Below are 25,136 nucleotides of genomic sequence, written 5' to 3'. Positions count from 1 at the left end.
ACAAGTTCATGATTTGTATGTAGTGCATGTCCTAGCACAAAAATGACCTGCTAGTCTCTAGATCTACCAGACAATGCTAGCTAACATCTGTACAAAATCACATTTCATGTCATTCCCTTTTAAATGAATATTACCCCATGACTGTGAGATTTGTGTTAACAGACCTACAGCAAATATTAGTGTAAAAAATTTTTCTAATTTTGTAGCAAATATTTTGTAAGGATTACTGTGCATGCAAAAGCCTAGCCACCAGTCACCATTTTTCTTGCAAGGATACCTCCTTCCTCTGAGTTTCTGTGACATCATATCCTACTATAACCCCATAGCAATAAGGGTGTACAAAAATAGATAGAATTAAAGCTGCAAGCAGCACCCAGACTTTGTGAGCCACACATTCACAGGCAAAGAGATTCAAGAGTGATTTGTAGTTTCACTCATGATGTGTATGTTTTGACCATGGACAGTAGTGGAATTCTCTGATTGTAGGAGGAAAGGTCTAGATGAACAAGTGGGCAGCAGGGTGGCATTGCTGCAGCATTGTTTAGACAGGTGTCAAGAAGATGTGAGCCAAATTTGGTGAAGATTGGAGAAAATTTGGAGGAGGAGTAGCAAAAATGGCAGTTAAAATTCTGGAGCTCTTGGTGACTCTTAATGGATGACTCAACTCCTCTCAACTCCACTTGACTCTTCTTGACTTGACTCCCAATCAGCTCCTGGTTTTAACGCTTTCTGGCTAGTCCAACCCCAAAACTTTTCCTCCAATCAACATTGTCTTAGGGTGGGGTGTAAGCCATGTTCTCCGCCTCTGACATTAATGAGTCTATTGTTCCTGCTTGTGATCACACTTTTTCATGAAGTATGGATCAAACTTTAGCCCAAATATTAACACATGCATATAATGACATTCTAGTTGACCCTTTTAATGTAATAAATTGTAATAATTGTAATAATGTAATAAATAATGTAATAAATCCTGAGTGGCTAACCTGTTGGAAATTGCAGAAATAGATTGGAGAACACTATCCGATGTGTGTGTGTGTGTCTACTCATCCGTGTCCAGTTTTGAAGTTTAGAAAGAAAATCACCTGGTCTTTCTCCAGTCTTAGACAAAACTTAGACAGATGTCTTCAGTACATCCTTTGTTGATGGAGGAAATAAGTACATCCTTTGTTGATGCATCTCTCACTTGAGATACTGTGACATGATGATGATGCCCAGGAACTTGAATGTTGTGATGTTGGTGACCGTTGTGTTATTTATAACCAGAGAGGAAAGTAAGGATGTGTTTTTCCTGAAATTAAAATGCATGTCCTTGGTTTTAAGACATTGTGCTTGAGGTTGTACTGGCTGCACCAGGAAGCTAAAGGATTCACCTCCTGGTGACACTTACTCATGCCCATTACAGTGATGTGATGAGCAAACTTGATTATTTACTTTGTTTCAGACAGAAGATTTATGATCCACATGCAGATGGAACACAATGACATGTAGCGTGTAATGTTTGTCTTGAAGTAACCCAGGTACAATTGCACAGAACTGAAATCTACAAAAAAAATTATAGCATATGTGTTTGGCAATGCTCTAGTGGAACATAAAGTACAATGTCAACTGCATCATCCACAGAACTTGTAGGAAAGTTGCAGTGGATCCAGGTCTTGAATTGTGGATTTGAGAAATCCCATAACCAGTTTTTCATGATTAGAGAGGTGAGAGTCAATGACCATTCAAATACACTCACTGAGCACTTTATTAGGAACACCTTTACACCTACTGATTCATGCAATTTTCTAATCATTATCTAATCTAATTGTGTGGCAGCAGTCCAATGCATCATGCAGATATGGGCCAGCAGCTTCAGGTAATGTCCACATCAACCATCAAAATGGGGGGAAATATGTGATCTAAGTGATTTTGACTGTGGAATGATTCTTGGTGCCAGACAGGCTGGTATTTCTATAACTGCTGATCTCCTGGGATTCTCAGGCACAACAGTCTCTAGAGTTTACTCAGAATTGTACAATAAAGAAAAAAACATCCAGCAAGTAGCAGGTCTGCAGATGGAAATGTCTTGTTGATGAGAGATTTCAATGGAGAATGGCCATACTGGTTCAAGCTGACAGAAAGGATACACGAACTCAGCTAACCACTCTGTACAATTGTGGTGAGCAGAAAAGCACCTCAGAATGCACAACCTGATGAGCCTTGAGGTGGATTGGCTACAACAGCAGAAGACCACATCAGGTTCCACTTCTGTCAGCCAAGAACAGAAAGCTGAGGCTGCAGTGGGCACAGGCTCACCAAAACTGGACAGCTGAAGACTGGAAAAACGTAGCCTGGTCTGATGAAGCTTGATTTCTGCTGAGGCACTCAGATGGTAGGGTCAGATTTGGGTGCAAACAGCATGAATCCATGGACCAGCCTGCCTTCTGTCAACAGTCCAGGCTGGTGGAGGTGGTGTAGTGGTGTGGGGAATGATCTTGTCACACTTTGGGCCTATTAATACCAATCAATCATCACTTGAATGCCACAGCCTATTTGAGTATTGCTGCTGACCGTGTGCATCCCTTCATGGCCACAATTTACCATCTTCTAATGGCTTCTAATTGCATGATAATGCAACACGTCACAAAGCAAAAGTCATCTCAAACTGGTTTTATGACCATGACAATAAGTTCAGTGTTCTTCAGTGGCTTTCCCATTCACTGGATCTGAATCCTATTGAACACCTTTGGGATGTGATGGAATGAGAGATTCACCACATGAAAGTGCACCTGAAAAATCTGCAGAAACTGCATAATGCAATCATGTCAACATTGACCAGAATCTCAAAGGACTGTTTCCAACATCTTGTAGAAACCATGCCACAATAAATTGAAGCTATTTTGAGAGCAAAGGGAGGCCCTAGGCAGTAATGCTGATGTTTGATGCAGTAATGTGCTCTGGCCCCATCCAAATGTGGCATGGTAATGTAACTTACACTATACACTATGCTGCACATTAGAGCTTTTACTTTTAAAACTTACAGATTTATGATTTGTCCATCCCATAAGTACTTAATTTAGCTAAAACATAATTTTAGCTTTGAAGATGAAATACGGAGAAACTGAAGTGTGTGTATGTGTGTGTGTGTGTGTGTGTGTGTGTGTGTGTTTGCGTGTGTGTGTGTGTGTGTGTGTGTGTGTGCAGTGAGAACGCCAGAGGGAGCAATAAAACTCTACTGCAAAGGTGCCGATGCTGTAGTTCTGGAGCGTTTGCAAAAAGGCAATCTGCATGAAGATAGCACAGAGCATGCGCTTGAGGTTAGTGCTGATGGGCTGTTCACCGTCTACTTAAAAATTTGTGTTTGTGATCTTTTGACCTTTCTTGACCATTTAATATACTGAGCATAATTCTGAACTCTGAACTTTTGTAGTTGCATTCAGTATGTATGTTGCCTTACCATGACCTTGTTGAAGGTGAAATGGAAATAATTAACAGTTAATTAGTGTCTGTGTTTGTGGTGGCAGGTTTTTGCTCAGAGCTGTCTGCGGACACTTTGTGTGGCTGTACGCACTGTAGGTGAGGCTCAGTGGGTGGAGTGGAGCCATACTCTCCGGCAGGTTGCCATGGCAACCACTTGTCAAGAGAATATACTGGAGGAGTTGCATGACCAAATGGAAAGAGAACTGACGGTATGATAACAGACTGTTTTGCAAAATATGTCACAGCTGACTTGTAACTTTTTTCATTTTTATTTAAAAGTCAGTTGTTGTGATTACTTTTTACAAGTCAGTCAGCACCGTGGTCTGGGCCTGACCAGTCAAGTCAGGGTCTGGTATTTAAGTAGTTTTTTCAGTTCAGAATAAAAGCTTAACAGGCTTTTTTCTATGTCAATACTGAAAAGACATCTGCATGCACATTTGGGTTACTGTTTTCTTGTGTTGCATATTTTCCCCATGTTAAGTAAATATTATATAAAGCTATTTTTAAAAATGCTTTCTTTATAGAGATACTTGCAGCTTGAAATATTCTATCAGTTCCACCAGATGACAGCAGTGACTAGATTTTATTTCCACCACGAACCCTACCAAACAAAGCATCTAGTGTCTAATGTGCTTAACACATTCCTCAACTTTATTAAGCTGATGTCTCTCATCTGGCTTTGCTGAAACATACAGTTGTGGGTCATCAGCATAACAGTGGAAACTAATACCATGTTTACAAATAATTGTACCCAGAGGAAGCATATATATAGACAAGAGCACTGGGCCTAGAACAGAGCCTTGCGGAACACAAAACTTTACTTTAGTATGCATAGAGAAGTCCTATTCCTATTCCTTTTCTAGGATCTTTGAGTCATAGGGGAGGTTTGATATTGGCCTATAGTTGGACAGCTAACAGGGGTTGAGGTAGGGTTTTTTTAATCAGGGGCTTGATAATTGCTAGTTTAAAGGGTTTAGGTACATATCCAGTGCTAAAGGAAGAAGGGGTCTGGTACATAAGTTGATGATTTTGATGAGGAAATTAGTGAAATTACTTTCTATGGTTGTCTTGTTCCTGGTTAATTTTGCTACAAATATTAAATAAGAATCTTGGATTATTTTGCTATCTTCTATTAGGGTAGAGAAGTAAACTGATTTAGCAGTGGTAAGAGCCTTTCTTTAGCTATGAAGTCTCTCCTTTTATGCAATTTGAAATAGTACCAATTTATTTTGATGCCATTTATGTTCTAATTTTTTAGTGGTCTGTATTAAGGTGTTAGTGTGATTGTTATACCTGGCTGCTATTTTTTTCTCTTTAATTATTTTTCTTTTAAGTGGGACTACATTATCTAGAGTGTAGAGGAACACTGACTCTATGCAATCAGTTGCCTGATCAAGTTCTGTGGGGACAGACAGTGATCCAATCAAGGTTGATAACACAGGGAGATTATTTATAAAACTATGTATGGTAGCTGACATGAATGTGTGTTTGATGCGGCAGCATGGTAAAGTGCATATGTTAATTAGGTTAATAAAACAAACTTTCTGTGTATTTTAACATTTTTGCTTAGCTCAGGAAACAGTCACAGTCTCAATATGGTGGAAACTGAGTGATGACTCAAGGCAGCTAGCAGCTAGTAGCTACCAGGTTGGATTAGCCTGCTTGTCTGCTCCCTGGCCTTGTCTCTGGACTGTCACTGATTAACTAGGCCTGTTCTGAGACTATGAGCTACGCTGCATGAAATGCAAGCAGCACCTTCCCGAGCGGGATGAATACTGTTTCGCACTAACAGGTCAGCCTTTCCCTCAGAACTACTCCAATTATCTATAAAGCCCACATATTTTTCAGAGCAGCACCTGGACATCCAGCAGTTCAACGACCATAACCTTCTGTAAGCTACATCACCAGTGGGGCCAGAGCATATTTCTGCATTGTACATCACCTTTGTTAATTTACACAATTCTACAATGTTACTTTTAGTAACCTCTGACAGATAGAGGTGTATATCATTAGCTCCTATGTGAATGTATATCATTGAGAACCTGTGCTTGCCTAAGACCTTGCCTAAGATTACCTGCTATATCTGTTGCCCTGGCTTCCTGTACACACGCAACTAGTGCTGCTGGTGCCCCTAAAGGCCTAGCTAATTTCATGTGCCATAAGATAGTGTCCCATAACCAGAGCTCTTTCAGGCTTCTCAGTGGGATCTTCACTGAGGAGAGCAAACCTGTTTGACTTGTGAAGCGGAGAGGAGTGATGATCCCATGGGCAAGACTTAGCGTTAGCTTTGGCTTTGCAATTATGCCGCTGGATCTTCACCCATTCAGCTTGCTATGAGGGCTGTAATGCCTAAGGCATCCTATCTTTCCCCTACCGGAACTATACGCTACTCTCACTCTCGCTAACCCCCTCTAATGTCTGGATGCGCACCTCTAATGCTGCAATCTTCTCCATCAGGGAGCTAACTAACATACACTTATCACAAATAAAGCTACTATTAATGCAGGAGGAAGAATGACTAAACATCCTGCACTCAACACACTGAACAAGCTGAATGGTTGCCATGTTAAACATACCCTTAGTCAAGGCTTTGTTGAGATGATTTTAGGCAGAACCAACACAGATGGCCTCCTCTTGCTGTCTTAGACAAAAAAAGAAAAAGCATTCTTCGAGAAAGTGAAAATGTGTTAGAAGCTGAAAATGAAAAATACAACAAAAATGATAATTATATAAAATCACAAATTATAGATGAAAAAAAAACCCAGTATAATTTAAACACTGACACAGGCAAGAAACTCCCAGCAAATGATTTGAAAACACGAACAGGAAAACACTAGCAAAACACAGGCAGGCAGAAACAAACTTGGATAATCCATATTCAAAACCAGAAATACAAGCAAGGGTCAAAACCAGGAAGTAACATGAAAAACACTAAACAAGCCTAGGAAACACAGAACTTGGAAACAGGGGAAAAAAGTATGTCTTAATACAGTGCACGATAAGCATAGCATGAGGATATACATAGGCAAACTGTTCAGAAATGAATACAAAACAGATGAGAACAATCAACACACAATATAGCAATAAATCAACGAGAGAGTAGGGGTGGCGACAGGATTTACATCAAAACAAAATCCACATGGATGGTGATCAAAACAAAACAAAAACATGGAAGCACTGGAAGCCACACAGCATATGCTGAAAACCATAGCATGCAGTGATTGGGGCAAAAGACTGAGTCAGAGGTTTACCTTCCCACAGGACAATGAACCTAATGTGTTAGATTGGCCCAGTCAAATCCCAGAGAATCTGTGGCAAGACCTGAAAATCGCTGTCCACCAATGGTCCCCATTCAGTCTGACTGAATTTAAGCAATTTTGCCAAGAAGAATTGGGCTAAAATATCTGGATCCAGATGTGCAAAGTTTAAATATAAATATCACAGGAGGCTTGCAGCTGTAAATGCAACCAAAGGTAGTTGTGCCAAGCATTGACTCAGGGGGATGAATACTTATGCAACCTACAGTTTTTTTAATTAGCATTTGTAGCACTTGTATTACAATAAATTTTTTTTTTTTTTTTTAGATCCTGGGGGTGGCAGCTATTGAGGACCGTCTACAGGAAGGTGTCCCAGAGACCATTGTCAGCCTTCGACGGGCAGGGGTGAAAGTGTGGGTGCTGACTGGAGATAAGACAGGTACTGTGATTTCTACAAAGGTTCCTAATCACAGTGCAGAATCATATAGTACTAGTGATGCGAATCCAAGAAATCCAGAAATTAACATCATGACCAAAAAAATCAGAGGAAAGTGGAATCGTGTTTCTACAACGTTGCATTGCAAAGTTATTATTGCAAATGCATGTCCAAATTTGCCCTGTTTTTGGCACTAGAGCACTTGAAGGTTGTACACCACAATTGCTTTGTAGGTGGCTGAACTGTCCTCTATCACTGTGCCAAATTTTATAAAAAAGCTCACAGTGTTCTATGGGCTGGCATGGATTCCCAGCAGATCCTTCCTGTTTTTCCGCTTCACTGACACAGCTCAGAGTCAAACATACATTTCACCATTCACACTAACACACAGCTTAGATGTGGAAAAGAGGTTTTCTTGGAATCATTTGGAGCAATTTACACTGCAAGACATGGTATCTCCTTAATAGAGGGTGACTAATTTCTCTATCTTAAAATGAACAGAAACAGCTGTGAATGTGGGTTATGCCTGCAAGCTGATGGATCCAGATACAAAACTGTTTCAAGGCGAGGAGCTCAGGTCAGGTGCATGGATGCGTCCACACACATACATTTGTATTCATATACAAACACAATTTTTAAAATTGACTAATGCACCAGTGTAGTGATGGATATCTAAAAATTTCATTTTCAGAGAGATTCTTCAGTCTCCCTGCCCAGAATTATGTTTCAATAAGGGTAAAGTGTCTGATGTTTGGAGCACACACAAAATGTCTCAGTGGCATGAAGCTGCCATTGTTGTTGATGGATTTGAACTTGTGAGTATCTGATTTTGTGAATGCATATATGTCATGTCGTATGTCATATGTCAATCTTTGCTGAGCATTTTGCCAAGTTATGTCAGAAGAAACAGGAATATGCTGCAAATCTTCAGGCAGTTCCATTTCTCCCAAAAGTCAGCTTAACTTTTCTATAAAATGCAAGGCAGCTTGTTTTCCAGTGTGTAGGCAGCAAAAAAGGTTTTGTAAAATTAAAGAAGGTGGAGTTATGAAGCTTATGGAAAAACTGAATTTTAGTCTGTAGGTGACTATGGAATCAATAGTTTGCCCAAAGTATCCTACTCAAGTTCTATAGTTTGAAAATGTTTCCTGTATTACATCATGTCCACCCCAAAACTCCTTTTCTTGATTTTTTTTGTAGGAAGAACTAATCAAGACACCTGAGTTGGGTGCCAGGTTTGTGTCTTTGTGCAACCAGTGCCAGTCAGTGCTGTGTTGCCGTGTGACCCCGGGGCAGAAAGCTAAAATTGTAGAGCTGGTGAAGAAGTTTGCTTCCTCCATCACAATGGCAATAGGAGATGGTGCCAACGATGTGAATATGATTAAGAGTAAGGAGCAGAGAAAGACTAAATTGGAGTATCAAAAAAAGACAAGATGTTTTTTTAAATTTTTTAAATAGATATTGCAGTGGTCAGATATGTTAATCTAATATTGTCAAAAACTGTATAGTGTCCAGATCTTAAAAAGTGACTACAACTCTCTCTGTTTTCCACATATCAACATAGTGGCACATATAGGGGTTGGTATACGTGGTGTAGAAGATGGCCAGGCTGTACGGAATGCAGACTTTGCACTGGCACAGTTTCGCTTCTTGCAAAGACTGCTGCTGGTCCATGGCCACTGGTCTTACCGCCGCATCTGCAGCTTTCTGAGTTACTTCCTGTATAAAACCACTTCCTTCGCTCTGGTGAACATCTGGTTCAGCTTGTACAATGGCTTCAGTGCCCAGGTAAACCTGCAGACTCCACAGAACTGCCTTTGATTGACTGAAGATTAACCCTTAGATGCATAAATATAAACTTCACATTTTTCCAGGAGTTGGGTCTAAGTGCTTACTATAGAAAATCCCATTACCTGGGTATAAAAATCTAACCTGTTTTTTTTTTTTTTTTAATAAGTGCCTGTACTGTGTTTTTTTTTGTCATTTTATTGTATACTGAACCTCAATCTTTATTTAACACAGAAGTAACTGATAGTACAAAAGTTTTTCTGTATCTTTCAGTTTTGCCTTTTTACACACAATTCACAGTTCTTATTAAAGGTGAGTTTTGAGTCAATGACTGTGCCCAAGAGCTTATCCAGACCTGCCAACCTTTATCCATTTTGCATAGGTGCTATGCTGCTACAAGTTATCACTCAAAAATAAGCCAAAAGCGTAGTCTTTCTCTTTCCCCCAATATCTGTCATGGCCTGAAAATGTTTTCCACTTAAAAGATAAGCTAATGTGTTTCCCTCACTTTCAGTCAAGTTAAATGGAGAATTTTGTTAGTTCATTTTTATGGAATAAAATCTATCGATGTGTGTTTCACTCAGCTAACATTAGACACATATAAATTTAACACCAGTTAACTATATTTATTAGAGATGCCACAAAAAAGTTTTGGCCTAAAATGGCCTACTTCCGTTTTTATTTCACCCATTCTAACTTTGGCCTATTTGTGCTAACGGTACAAATAGGCCAAAGTTGCCTTCCCTCCATCACTTAACACTGCCGGCCACATCTTTGCTGAGACAGAAACAATTTGCACTGCACTCAGCTAAACTTCCAAGTGTGTGCCTGTCACCACTGTATCCAATTAATCAGGCTGCAAGCTGCTAACATTCAGGATGGAACTGGCTGATGTGTAATACAAAATCAAGAAAGGCTTCAAGATTCTCTCCAAGGGAATGGCTGGCTTAAAATCAGACATAGTTCAGTTAGAAATATTAGGGCTGAAGCCTCATACTATGGCTCATGCTCTTCAGCAGAGCCCTCCTTATAGCTCAGGGTCCAAGCCCTCCACGTAGTACTCGACTGTCACTTGGATCCCGACTCTATAGCATCCAGAAAAGGGCCCTCACAGTCACAGATGGCAGGCTCCGGCCTAACCATTGCAGCTCCCCTTAAAATGGCAGCCCAAATAGGTTTAGACACTGTGGTTCAATCCATAAGACTGGACATGCTCTTCTGCTTGCTGGTCACCGACTTCGATGTAGGGATTGCATCAAAAACAATGTGTTGCTGAGGCCCCATAGTATGAACCTTGGTTAGAAGTTCAGGCACAGACAGGACTTGCCTGAACCACAGATGTACATAGTGATGACTAGCTGACAATACAGTATATTACCACATATCTGCTATATATAAACTAGTTATCTAGCATAACATTTAACCAATTTACAGGCTAGTTAAAGAGAAAGCTATGTTAGAGAGAAAGCTATGTACAACTGATAAAATGCAATTACAATAAGGGAGAATCTAGCATAATTGATTCAAAGACACTAAACCCATGAAACATAAGGTATATTAAACATTCACTTACTTCTGGGGCTGTTGAATCTTGAGACTCAGTCAAATTCAGTTAAATTCAGTCAAATTCAGTTGGTTACCAGTTTCTTTTGGTGCAATATGGTGGTTGCAAATATTTTTGAGTCCGTAAGTGACGCAGGCAGTGTTCAGAATACCGAAATAAAATACTTAAATACAATGTATTCCAGATGTCTAACTCCTTTTAAACATATCTTCCGGATGTACATGTGCGTATGGAGAATTAGATAGGGAGGCAGAAGGCAGAGCCACGATGTCCTTGTCAGGGTCAGGAGGTGGAGCAGAGCCTTGTCACAGGTCTCATAGTGTTCTGACTACCTACTCCTTTGTAGCATGGGAGCTCCTCTCAGAGTTCAAAAACAGTGGGGTGGCTTTGGGAGCAGTGGGAGGTGCGGGTTCATGATTCCACCAAAAAAGCCATGGAACTTCTTTACAGCACTCAGTCTCCGTCTTTGTATGGCAAACTGCTGTGTCCTTAGACAGCGAAGTCTTCTGTAATATGTCGTGTGATGAGGCAGGACGCAAGTGCGCAAAATCAGCATAGTGTTTATTTTGGGTAGTCCAGTAGTCATCATCACAGTCCATAGCAGGGTTCAAAACACATGCAGGCAGAAATAGAATTGAAACATAAGCAAGGATCTAAACCAGGGAAACACACACACAGTGGGGGAATTCATGACAGTTCCATTTGGGACAGGGTAATAATACATTTAGGATGCATCCCTCCACAGAAGATATGGTGAAATTGTAGGTCGGCGAGAGTAGTCAGTTGCAGTCAGGGCAGAGATGAAAAGACAGTTGGACAGTGTTTGTGGTGTGTTACCAGCCAGCTTCAGATGGAAGGCAGATGGAAAAAATGCACATGAAGTAACAAAATAATTTAAAAAATTTTATTTTGCAATTTTGAAAACATTGTGTGCCTATATGGAGGGATACATGTTCTTTAATTCCCCTTTAATTCCCAATATAATTGAGTATGCATTTGTTTTTTTTTTGTTTTTTTTTTGACGCAAAATATGACTAGGATGAAAAGTGATTGTAGCCTACTGTAATAGTGTATCGCATTCTTACCACATAGGCTGTTATCACACTTACTTTTACAACATTTAGCAGATGCCCTTATCCAGAGTGACTTGTAGAAGTGCTTTGTAAGCTTCATCAAAAACATATGCTCATGCTAGTACAAATAGACCAGGGTTTAAAGATACTATCAAGCTAAAGCGATATTAGAGAGAAGTTAGTACAGTAAGGAAACACACAAATCATGGGATTGTTAGTGTTCATTTAAGTGCTTAGTGAAGATTCAGTTACTCAGGCATTTTAACAGCCAGGGGGAGCTCATTCCACCATCTGTACAGAGAAGCCATGCTCCCCAGGGCAATGTGCTCAATCCAATGTTGTTTACACTGCTGACTGACAACTGTGCTGCAATGCACAGCTCAAATCACATCATCAAATTTGCTAATGACATGTTCATAGTAGGTTCATCAGCAACAAATGTACAGGGAGGAGGTGGAGCAGCTCGTAGACTAGTGCAGAGACAATGATCTATCTCTCAGTGCCAATAAAATGAAAGATTCATTTACATATATGGCATTTAGCAGACTCCCTTATCCAGAGCGACTTACAGAAGTGCTTTGAAGTCTCTATCAATAATTCCATCCTGATACTGGTTCACTAGGTCATGGACTAAGAGTAACATCAGTCTAAAAAGTCTGTTGGGGAGGTAATATAATAAGAGAAGCATACAGACAACACTTTTTTTAAGTGCTAATTTAAGTACTTCAGGAAAAGGTAGAATGTAGAAGGTAGAAGGTTGAATACTGCCAGTGACTCAGCTGTTCTAGGGGAAGTTCATTCCACCAACTAGGTGCCAGAACAGAGAAGAGTCTTGATGCATGCCTTCCTTGTACTCTGAGAGATGGTGGGACCAGTCAAACAGTGCTAGAGGATCGGCGGGAGCGTGGTGCAGGGTGTGATAAATGGTTTGAGGTAAGTGGGTAATGGTCCGTTGTTGGTTTTATACCCAAGCATCAGTGATTTAAATCTGATGTGGGCAGTTACAGGAAGCCAGTGGAGGGAGCATAGCAATGCGGTGGTGTGGGAGAACTTAGGAAGGTTGAAAACAAGTCATGCAGCTGCATTCTGGATCAGTTGCAGAGGTTGAATGGAGCTCAGAAGCAGACCTGCCACAAGCGTGTTGCAGTAGTCCAGTCTTGAAATGACAAGGGACTGAACAAGCACCTGAGTGGCCTGTGTGAATAGACATGGACAAATCCTTCTGATGTTGTAAAGGAGAAACTAACATGAGTGTGCCTTATTAGCAATGTGAGAGGAAAAGGACAGCTGATTGTCCATGGGTACCCCAAGGTTGTGTGCAGTGACCGAAGATGAGATCAGAGAGTTGTCAAGGGAAATTACAAGATCCTGACATGGGGCTGAATCACCTGGGATGAACAGCAGTTGAGTTTTGGGATTAAATTTCAGCTGATGAGCTGCCATCCATGATGAGATGTCTGCCAGACATGCTGAGATCTGAGCAGAAACATGAGTGCCTGAGGAAGGGAAGGAGAGGATGAGTTGAGTGTCATCTGCATAGCAGTGGTATGAAAACCCATGCGAGGATATGACCTCACCAAGAGATTGAGTATGGAGGAAGAACAGAAGAGGACCAAGTACTGAGCCTTGTGGGACACCAGTGGAGAGCTTGCATGGAGCAGATGTAGATCCCCACCATGACACCTGATATGACCAATGTTCCAGGTAGGAAGCAAACCACTGCCATGATGCACCACGCATTCACCATGAAGACTCATGAGGGTGGGCAAGAGAGTTTTGTGGTTGACTGTGTCAAATGCTGCTGAAAGGTCAAGGAGGATGAGGACAGTTTGATAACAGTTTGGCTGATCTAGCAGTATGTAGCTTCTCAGTGATGGCCAAAAGAGCAGTCTTTGTGGAATGTGCCACTTTGGAGCCAGACAGGTTAGGATCTTGGAGGTTGTTCTGTGCGATAGAGAGACAGTTGATTGTAGACAGTGCATTTGAGAAAAGAGAGAAGTGATACTGGTGACATAGAAGATCATCAGTAGATCATCTTTACCGATATCCTCCTACCACAGTTGCTGTATTTGGAAGGCCAACAGCACTGTGACTGATCTCTTAGACCCATCAAATGGAATTTTCACCTTCCTGTTATCTGGCAGAAGGTACTGGAAGATCCAAACTTTGCAACAGCTTCATCCTGAGGCAGCTGCTACCTCCCAGCACTCACCTAGACTAATTCCACTTCAGAATAAAAATTCCACTTCAGAATAAAAGCATGTAGAACTTAGATGGGGATGCTTCTGCCACCAAGAAGTCTAGTCCTTATTACTAATTTTTATATCAGCTGTACCCTTAGAAACCCAGCACCCACCTACATTAATGAAGCACCACCCTAGTATAACCATCACTGCACACCTGCACTTTGAAATTACAACATCATTTCATAGACAGTGCTATTATACTGCTGTGAGACACTTTTTTGTCACCTTAAGAGACAGCAAACTGTGTTGTTCTCCATAATATTCTTATTATAATTATTTTATTTAACAATGTGTTCTGTTTTCATAGTTTGCAATTTTTTAACATAGAACCACAATATTCGGCACATACGGGAATTGGGTACTTGTGCTTTGGAGAAAGATTGAAAGTATGATTGCCACATAGCCAGGCTCCAAAGTACATTTTTCTCCCATAGAAATACATGGGGAATAGGTTGTTGGTCCAGCCTTCACATAATTTCAGGCTGAGCTAATGCAGATATACTGGAGGCAATTAAAATAGCATTGCTCTAACACCTTAGCCATTCCCTGAAATATGATGGCAACCAATTAACATGCTGGCAACCAGCTGAGAGTCCTTAGCAACCAACTACCTACAACCAACTACCGAAACCTCCTTGAAACACACTAACAACCCCACATCGCAACACCCCAGCAACCACTTGGAATACTCTAGTAACCACCTATCAACACCCTTGCAACCATACCGTACCAACTGCTCAGTAACACTCCAGCTACTACCTGGTATAGAGCAACCATCTAGCAACACCCTAGCAAATGCAAGGAATACCACAGCAACCTCATAGCACCATGTAGTTATTACTGATCTTGCTCCTGCTGCCACAAATGCAAAACATAGCAAAGAGAAGAAAGGTCATTTAGGACATTTTTGCTAGGCATGTGCCTTAGGGATTAGTAATAGGAATCTTGATCATTTTGAAATGCTTGGGACCGGCACTGTCTTGTGGTTCCCTGGTCGGGAATCGAACTCGGGCCGCAGCAGTGAGAGCGGCGAAGCTTAACCACTAGTCCTCCAGTGACCCGCATTTATGAATGTAGTGCTTACCTAAAATATGATTCACAAAAAAAATCCACTTCAGAATAAAAATATGTAGAACTTATGCCAATAGAGCATAGGGGATGCCAATAGAGTCGAAGGGGATGCCTCTGCCATCAAAAATATAGTCCTTCTGTTACTAATTTTTATGTCGGATATACCCTTAGAAACCCTTAGAATACACTTTAAACAGGAAGGAAGCTATTGAAGAAAACATTTCAGACATTTGACTTTGCTGTGTCCTTGACCCTGTTTTTTGGCTCAATTCCAAAATCTAATCAGTTCATCTGCTGGTTACAATGATAATTCTGTATAAATTCTAAAACAATTCAACAAAAATTCACTCGTTCATGAGATATTGTGTTCACGAGAACCTTGGACAGACAGACAAACTGAAAACATAATGCCTGCAAGGCAGAGGCATAAAATGTGTTCGAGTCTGAGCTCACACAAGATTATTATATCATATATCATCATTGGGTACTGGTGGTGCCTTGGCAATTCACACAAAAAAATCCAACCGTCTGAACCAGTCTCTTCCCCCCTCTTCTTATCCATACTTTATATCTCTTGTGGCATTCAGGCTTTATCTCTTCCCACTTACGCACTAACATTATGTCCAGGCAACACATTCCCCAAACCTCCAGTGGATCCCTGTTAAGCATCATATCATCTAAAAACCCTATTACTCACCTAAAAAACCCTTCATAAATGGTTTCCCCTTTATCAAATGCATTCCTCCCAAATGACCTCACCCATACCATGCCTTTTCCTACTGGTCTGCTTGCCACTCCTCTATCCAACCTGCATAGCCTTGATGATTAAGCGTTCCCCAGAATTGCGATCCCTCCGTTTGACTGCCAGACAACTACAATAGACATATTCTGTTCCTGTGTCCTCAGTCATTGTGCCAGACATCTAAAATAAAATTCTAGGTGTTTAGATACTGTAATTACACTTTATTTTCTGAAAGCAGTACCAGAGAAAAAAAAAACAACTGTTAATACCACTTTTTCAATAGGCTATTTATTGCTATGGCACAAGTGCAATAAACACCACACTAATTAAAATTTACCAGTCAAAATTTTATATCCCATGAAAATTAAAGTTTATACTCATAGTAAACTTTTACTCTCATTGTAAACAAGTTTACCTTTGGAGGTTTTAATGCAGTTCTGCTATTTTCTGTTTTGTAAAAATTATCAATATTGAGTTTTTTTTTTTTTAATGTGAACCCCTTCACTTTACTCTGGAAATGCCTGAAAACGCTAAAAAAAACAGGGCTGCTGGAAAAAGAAGTAATTTTTCAGTCATAAATTATAACAGCAAAAATACTTTGCAGAATGCCACTTTATTGAGCCCTGGACCAGCCACCCTGTGGAACTTTCTGGAAATCTTCTGTCTAATATGACTGAGTAAGCAAGCTTTTTGCTTTCAAAGTAACAGTATCTTTCCCAAATCAAGAAACTGTTTTTAGGCTACAGTTGACAATAATAATTATATCTAATTTTTTTTTATCAGATTTACTTTAGTTTTTTAGGTTTGTTACATTCCAGAAAGATTAGAAACATTTGCTGGACACGCTATTACAATCTTATAAGCTGGACACAGTGCTGCTGTGAGTCAGACTGGGGTCCTTTAAGCAGCATTTCATTATAATGGCTGTATATTTTTCCAGAATTATTTTCTTTTAAGAACAATGGAGAATGATTGAATGAAAACATATTTCTTTTGTTTGTACAGAAATATGGTTTTATTTTGGAGTTCATTAAGGCAATGTAGTGTTTAGGTCAGGGCACAAACCACTGACCAAAAACCCCCAAAACTAACTAAAAGTTCTGTGAGCAGGGTTGCCTGGCTCTGCGTATAATATACACGTATTGCAGATATATACCACAAATCAGAAATGTGCATTTCAAGTCTTTTTTTTTGGTTTTTGAGTTGTTGTTGAAGTAGGCAGTTTGAACAAACCTGGCAACCCTCCTCACAGCATGTTTTCCTATAAAGCTCTACATTAAAATAAAAACCATATGTTGTACAACTTTTTTGTTTCCTCCTGCGGGATCCACACCTGTTGTGAAGCTTTTCGGCAAGTTTTCCATAAAAAGATAAATAAATAATTTAGATAATTTAGATAATAAAATACAGAAGACTAAAGTATCAATATCCTCTACCCTCTGTAAAATAAAATTTTGAACATTCAGTTTTTTTAACGTAAAATAAAACAAATAAAAAATTGTGCTCACCTCTGATCAGAATGTTTCTGAACACTTGAAAAGGAAACTGACGTCAGAACATGAAGTCACACAAAATTTATTTTTTATTTATTTTTCAGGATAGTGCCTCTGGTGTTGGAAGTATGAACAGGGTGACGAATTAAAAAATTATGTAACAATGTTCCCTTCACTCCCCTTCTAGCTTGTCTGATAGCAGTTACACAACTTATATGTAAATTATTTTGCAATTCTGAGATGTTACTTATGTGAAATATTTGGACTAAAACATACCTTCTGTTGTTTATCATCTAGCTTATGTATGAGAGCTGGTTTATTTCCCTCTACTCCATTTTGTACACATCCCTGCCTGTTCAGTGCTTGGGTTTATTTGAACAGGTGAGTAGAACAGTTGATCTGATCAGAACTTTACAGTGATTTTCATTTGCTGAATGATTCACATGAATCTGGGTCCTGGTGCAGAACATGAGTGCTGAGAGCTGTCTTCGCTGGCCAGAGTTCTACATGGCTGGACAGAGGCAGGAGCTTTTCAACCCCCTCACCATATGTCTGACATTGCTCTACTCCATCTACACCTCCATCATCCTCTTTTTCTTGCCCTTTGGGGTATTTCAGGACTCAGACCTAGACTATCAGACTTTGGCTGTTACTGTGGAAATGTCAGCTGTTTTCTCAGTTACTGCTGAGGTATTTTTATTCTCAAAACTGTGTAATCTTTCAGAATAATTTGAATGTGAATTTTCTGCTTTTTAATTTATTAATTATATATATATAAATTTTTGTTTTTGCATGTGTCTCTTAGATCATTCTACGGACTACATACTGGACCAAGTACAATTTTGCTGCAGTGTTTGTCAGTCTGGTTCTGTTTTTCCTGTCCACCATTATCCTTCATGGCCCTCGTCTGTTTACATCTTCCCCCAAAGACTACAGTTTCTTTGGTATTCTCTTCATCTTCATATCCATTAACATTAACATACATGCAGATGTGGTGTAGAACAGTTTGGTGCCAATGTTATGATTAATGTTATGTTAATGAAAAATCTATTTGATAAGCAGTCTCGGGTAGGTTATTGAGGATGACTATACTTTTATATATGCATATAAAAATCATATTTATCATCAAAATCATAGTTCATATGCATGCTGCCAAATATACTCACATTTTTTATGTCAAAGCATATTCAGTGTGACATACACTAGGTGCCAGGTAAACTATTATTTTATTTTTGGATGTAGTGATATTACAGTTAAGAAATGTATTGAATACTCAGACCTTATATATATACACATACTTATATCAAGTACATATTAAATTATTTATTAGTTTTATGTGAGCAGGTTTTAATCCAGGATCCAGTTTTAATTTGCACTCTCCATCCACATCTTTCATCTGTAACAGGAACACTTATACAGCTGTTCATTCATGCAATTATCCAATCAGCCAATCATGTGGCAGCAGAGCAATGCATAAAATCATTCAGATACAAGTCAAGAGCTTCAGTTACTGTTCAAGTCAAACATCAGAATGGAGAAAAAAATGTGATCTCAGTGACTTCGACCGTGGCATGGTTTTTGGTTTATGGGCTGGTTTAAGTATTTCAGAAATTGCTGATCATTTTCACACACAACAGTCTCTAAAGTTTACAAAGAATGGTGCAAAAAAAAAAAAAACACTAAACATTCAGTGAGCAGCAGTTCTGCAGCTGGAAATGCCTTATTGATGAGAGAGGCCATAAACAAGTATTTCTTACATGGTCACTAATGTATAAACATAACATTTATCCTAAATGCCCAGACTGGTTCAGGCTGGCAGGGAGGCTGCAGTAAATCAAATAACCACTCTTTACAACTGTGTTGCGTAGAAAAGCATCTCAGAATGCACAACACATCAAACCTTGAGGCAGATGGGCTACAACAGCAGAAGACCATATCAAGATCCATTCCTGCCAGCTAAAAACAGGAATTTGAGGCTACAGTGCACACAGATTTACAGAAAAACTAAACAGTTGAAGACTGGAAAATGTCCAGAGAATTTTTTTTTCAGTTTTCAACTGTCAATTCAATGATGTCCAAAAAGTAATCAGGCAAAAAAATATAACTTCAATATGATTTTGTGCATTTTTAGCAATTAAATGAAATAATAGTCTGAAAAAAACAGGCTTGGTTTGATATCCTTTGCCAGCCAAGCTCCAGCTTTTAGCTTTTTTTTTTTTTTTTTTTTTTTGGGGCTTGTTTTAAAATAAGAAGACAGAAACCCACTGATTACAAATAGGCATTCACTGGTACAGTATAATCTGTACTCTCAGACTGTACTCATTGTTTTGGCAGGAGCTTCATTAAATGCCTTCACCAATCCTGTTGTATGGTTGGCAGCTTTTCTAACCAGCTGCACTGCTGTCTTGCCCTCGGTTACAAGACAAGCTCTAAAAGTGATCCTGGTGAACCCCAACAAACACAAGGTGAGAGTACTCTTCATCAGGCTTATGACAATAGGGAATATCTCTGTCAAAAAAATCTTTAACTTACAGTATAAGGCTTTTGTACTTTTTTTTTTTTAGATCCATTCATTAAAGGAGCCAGTTGAGCTACAGTCATGGATCAGGAAAGACTCTCCTCATCACCATTTGTCCTAAGCAAAGTCCTCAATGCCCTATGGAGCCTCCTCTGGATGAGACAGGAACAGGATCGGTTCGCCACTAAACATATGGGAAACACAATAAAAATTTTATAAGAGATTTATGAACTGCTTTTCTATAAAACAGACAGAACTTAGTTCTTCAGTTTCTTTTTTATGTGACACTAAGCCAGGATAATTAACTAAATAGTTAAATAGTTCAGTGTTTTGCAAAATTTTTATTACTGAATGTACAAGAACCAGGGACTCATTTCTCAAAAGTTTGGACAGTTTTGCTGTTTACATTTTTCAGAACTGCATAATATTCTTCTTAATATTCATAATATTCTTCATAGTTAAGGTGTTAAGGTGCAATATTTGCATATTAGGATGGTAATTGTGTTGTGTTGTCTGAGATGTATGTGTGTTGAATGTATCGTGTTAAACCCCAAGAAACATTCCTAATACATGTAAATGTATATGGCGAATATTGATTCTGATATGATTCTGATATGTTTTCCCCCTCTGTATCTGGTCTTAAAAAAATAAAAACTGTGAACAGAGAACTGCTCTTGGTAAAGGTTGTGTCTTATCTGTATGCAATGTAAACTTTTCCCCTCTTATATATTCATTTGAGAAAAAAAACCTTGACTTTTTGAACATCCACTGAAAAAAAAATATGGCAGCACTGATCCGATTTTTCTGATTACAGCTGAGGTTGATGTGGAAGAGCAATTCCGAAAGAGTTATACAATGATATGTAGTTGTAGACACTAAGTGTTTTTATGTAAATGTATTTGTGCCTGTGTGTAAGGTTTTATACTTATAATTGGGGCACAGTTATGTCTAATGCTTCACAAATCCACAGATTATTTTTTACAAATGCCCAAACTTATGTTTCACAAGTACAAATTATTTTTATGGGTTTGCTTGTTATTTTTTGTTAATAAGTATGAATCATTTCTATGAATTCCTAAAATAATGGTGTTATGACCAGTGACTGTTTTGGACCCAAAAGCAGAACGTGAGAGAAAATTAAACGGAGGATTTAATTTTTTTTTTTATTGGAGGATAAATGAAGGTAGAGATGTTGGAGGACTGACGATGAAGAGTGGCTTGGTGTTTCTGTCGAGGCTGCTTGAGCGTTTAAGACGTCACCCTGGAGGACAGGAGATACAGGGTTACATGCAAGCTATGCAAGAGGAAACAGAAGGGAGAGCAAAACCACGTGGAGCCCTTAGCGTCAGTACCACACAGGTAGAGGGAATGATCTGGAAACAAGTGACTAGAGAACCGGGGTTTTTAAGGGCTGAGATGATGAGGAGCAGGTGAGTTCGCTGATTCAATCAGGAAGTGGAGCATAGTGGAGCGACACGCCCAGGGACACACATGTGCACACACATAAGCACACACAAACAGGAAGAGAAGGAGAGACAAACACAGGAAACACAAGGAAAGGGGAAAATAGAGAAACATGAGGAAATGGGGAAACATCAGGGGCCTAGGCCCAGACCATGGCATCATATGTGGGGACTTTTTTTTTTTCTTAAAATCTGGGTTGTTGACTCTCTCTGCAAAAATGCAGCACAATTCTTTAACTGTAAATTCCACCTTCGAAATAATTTATGTACAATAGATTGCCATATGCAGGCTAAATATAAATCCACTTAAAGTGTAAATGAAAGAAGCGACTGCTCAGATTAGCTGTGTTGAATGCTTTAGTTACAACAATAACACAAAAGCCCATTATTATTAATCACAATGAGAACAAAACAAGAAGGTATCAATAAGATGCTAATTTATAAATATATATATATATATATATATATATATATATATATATGTCGTGGGCTAAACCTTATTTAAAGGCTAGAGTAAAATAGTATGAAAGGAAAACATACATGATATTTATCCAGAGCTAAATCACTTGCTGTAAATAGTAGACCTCACATGAATCACTCTTATTTTGAGCACCTGCATACACTGTGCTATGCTTCGTAATGTTGAGAAAACAGCAGATTATAGGTGTACTAGGTATATTTGATTAGCTAGGTTTTATGAATGCATGTTTCAGATCAATACAGGTGGTGTGGAGGTGAAGCGGGTAGCACTGCTGCCTCACAGCTCCAGGGTAAATGGTTCCATTCTGAGTTCAGGTTACTGTCTGTTTGTAGTTTTGCATGTTCTTCTCATGTCCATGTGGGTTTCCTCCAGGTTCTCTGGTTTCCTCTGACTGCCATTAGGTGGATTGGCTACACTATGCTGTTACATGAATGTGCCCTTTGATAGACTGGTATCCCATTCAGGGTGTGTTCCTCTCCCACGTACAGTGTTCTCAGGGATATGTGTGTCTTTCACTTCTTTCTTGATTGATGTGTAACACAAGAGGTTGTATTTTATGTATTGGGTAAAGCTGGATACTGGTTTTCTAAAATGCTCTATAGTCTATAATCAGCTTTTTTCTTGGTGTCTAGGACATTTGAAGATCTTTTACAGTCTGCCAACAGGGCTAAAGTTGTAAGCTGTGTCAAAAATGGAGCCCTAGTTCCTATTCTTTACAAATGGCAACTTGCTTAACGGCTATTTATTCTTTAGGGTATATCATTTGGACACTGAGCCTAAGCTGTGCATTGTGAAATGAAATGTCACCTGTAAAAACATGTACATTTTGAGGTCTCTTTTCCTTTTGCTTCTTCTCTACTCAGACTGTTCCCTCTGTCTTTCTTTCTAGTGAAACTAGTTGTCTTCTACAATTACTTCATTCATGATTGATTGATGGGTTATAGTACAGGGAGACCACAGTGCTGGTAGTATTTCTGTATTGATTACTTTGCAACTTAAATTAAAAGCACCACATGTGAATAAACAATGACCAGTAATTGCAATTCATAAGAAGTTGAGATATATATAAACCAGGATGAAACCATCAGAGTTTCCAGGAATTCCAACAAGCAAAGCAATTTTGTTTAATAAAAATGAAATAACAAGAAAAACTATGAACATTAACCTACTACTGTGACAATGTTACCCATTTGTTACCCTTTTGTTACCTTTGTCATACACTTTGGTTCATGTGAATTCTTACAAATTTGCAACTGAGAGATCACACTGCATTATCAATATACTCTAAGAACATTAGAAATGTAAATGGGATAGGATCGCAACAATACATGCACACAATCAATTAAAAACAACACTGATAGAAAAAAGAAACAAAGACCCCTCCAGCAACATTTAAATCCCACCCAGCCCAACCCTTCCCATCCTGTCATTTCAAGCCCTTCTGCTTCTAAGGCTGGGCTTACATTGTGCGACAAGAGAAGTCTTATCATCTGACTACTGCTGACACTGCAGAAATCTACAACGCAATAGGGAAAATCACATCACAATGGTGCTTACCCTGTGCAATACCACAAGGTTTGAGTGACAGTGATGCCTCTACTCACCTCAGGTGCAGATTTATTTGCTTAAACTTTAAAAACAAACGAACTGAATGAAATAACCACCACATACTGATGATAACCAAGACATCAGTGGACCATACTAACTAGGGTTATGATCTCCATGACACTACTCACCATAAACAATGTTCAGTTCAATTTTCTGACAGATCAGAAATTCCTGGTGATCAATAACATCTCAGTGGAACTTATTTATTGTGCATTGTTTTTCCCCTCACACTGTGAGATTCCTATGAGATTTACCTTCTGATTGTCACTGACAGCAAAATCATCCCATAGTAGCACATCTAGCTCACTTCAGCACATGTGTGCCTCATGTATCAAGCTGAATAGGAATGGATTTATTTGTAAATCATTTTTAGGGTCATTTACACAAGAAATTTGATATTCACGAAAATTCCGTAATTTCAGAAGGACATTTGTGTCCGACTCATTCTCCTGAGTGTGTGTTAATTTACACATAAGGAGACTAACTAATGTAAACCTTGACTAATCAGCATTAATTCATATAATTTACATGGATTACTGCACTTTTATATACGGAATATACTTTTAAGTTTAAATTACTTGTTTTTATTACGTTTACAGCATTTAGCAGACGCCCTTATCCAGAGCCACTTACAGAAGTGCTTTAGAGTCTCTAACAAAAACACATCCTCATGCTAGTTCACTAGGTCAAGGAGTAAGAGTACCATCAAGAGCATTTTGTGAAAATCAGTCTTTTTTATATTACTGGCATTGATTAAAGAATATGAAAAAAAAAGCATGGACTGATGGACGATTTTGCACAGGTGTTGCTTATGAGGGAAAGGATGTTTAGACTGGTATAATTCTTTTAACATTGTGCAACACTTCTAGCATCTCAGCCAAAATACTTAAAACTACTTTAAAAATTGCAGTTTACTTGTGTGACCTGCTTGGTGTGCATGATCACTTGGGTACAGTGTAGATCTTTTTTTCATATCAGACCATTTTCTTTTCACCTCACTTAATTAACCTAATTCAACTTTTCTGTAATTTGTCTCTAGATTTTGACCCTTTCAGGTGCTGTTACACTGCTAAATATTTTTCTTGGTATAAAAATGAGTCATTTTAGTCATTTCATTTCAGCTCTCTGTGAACTTGACCTTTCATGGAGTTTTTTGAGTGTCACTAAATGCAAATGAGCTGTGTCAGGAACATGCTTTATCAACATACACACACCAGCATGAAGACAATCAGAGTTTCTGAAACTTTTGTAAATCCACCGCAAAATTTTAGTTTGGTTTGACATATGCAAATATTTACACACAACTTTACTAAAAGATTGACAAAAGATTGCACTGTGCGCAAATCATGCAGCTCGTTTGCTAAATGGGAAGATGTCAGCCAATATTGTTTTACATCATTGTTACTGTGATCACTGAATGTTCTTAATATTCTACATTTATAGCTTTAGACAAATTATTCAGACATTCTATCCATCATGCTGATTTTAGTCAGTCAATTAATGATTTAGTTTTGTTGATTAATGATGGAAGGAAAGTTGCATAAAGGGAAGTGAGAAGTTAATCACAAGAATGGAGAATCACTCAGAGCATGTGCTAAGGCACTGATGAAAGAAAAAAAGCAGACGATCAAAAAACTGACTTTGTACCAACATCTTCCCAATTGGCAAATGAGGTGTTTGCGATGTTGTCCAGACCTAAATTGTGCGCTGTCTAAATCATGCCAAATTGGTAGTCTAAGCCTGGTTTAAGTGCAGGCCGTTCCTGTTTTAGTCTCCACTACATTCATGCAGAAATAAGTCAGCCTGCAATCATTGTTTGGGGCACTTGAATGACATTGAAATAAAATAAAAAAAAAGATTAAAGTTTAAAATCCATAAAATAAACTTCTGTGGGTTGATATATTCACATGGTAACGTTAATCCCAAAAAGTGTACAG

General features: G+C 38.9%; 1 protein-coding gene across 1 annotated transcript in view; it reads left to right on the top strand.

Annotated features, from left to right (window-relative positions):
* Positions 1 to 20,358, top strand: part of atp8b3 (ATPase phospholipid transporting 8B3) — a 34,419-nt gene extending 14,061 nt beyond the window's left edge. The window contains exons 10-22 of the mRNA XM_053238292.1: positions 1,267 to 1,274; positions 3,159 to 3,299; positions 3,507 to 3,671; positions 7,047 to 7,158; positions 7,657 to 7,732; positions 7,847 to 7,970; positions 8,353 to 8,539; positions 8,717 to 8,940; positions 17,427 to 17,510; positions 17,595 to 17,819; positions 17,935 to 18,073; positions 19,464 to 19,594; positions 19,694 to 20,358. Coding sequence (XP_053094267.1) covers positions 1,267 to 1,274; positions 3,159 to 3,299; positions 3,507 to 3,671; positions 7,047 to 7,158; positions 7,657 to 7,732; positions 7,847 to 7,970; positions 8,353 to 8,539; positions 8,717 to 8,940; positions 17,427 to 17,510; positions 17,595 to 17,819; positions 17,935 to 18,073; positions 19,464 to 19,594; positions 19,694 to 19,768 — 1,691 coding nt within the window. The 3' untranslated portion in view covers positions 19,769 to 20,358. The remainder of the gene's footprint in view (positions 1 to 1,266; positions 1,275 to 3,158; positions 3,300 to 3,506; positions 3,672 to 7,046; positions 7,159 to 7,656; positions 7,733 to 7,846; positions 7,971 to 8,352; positions 8,540 to 8,716; positions 8,941 to 17,426; positions 17,511 to 17,594; positions 17,820 to 17,934; positions 18,074 to 19,463; positions 19,595 to 19,693) is intronic.
* The last annotated feature ends 4,778 nt before the right edge of the window (positions 20,359 to 25,136 follow it).

This window comes from Pangasianodon hypophthalmus, chromosome 11 (assembly GCF_027358585.1).
Source record: "Pangasianodon hypophthalmus isolate fPanHyp1 chromosome 11, fPanHyp1.pri, whole genome shotgun sequence".
In the NCBI taxonomy this organism is placed as follows: Eukaryota; Metazoa; Chordata; class Actinopteri; order Siluriformes; family Pangasiidae; genus Pangasianodon; species Pangasianodon hypophthalmus.
This window is presented reverse-complemented; position numbering and strand designations above follow the sequence as displayed.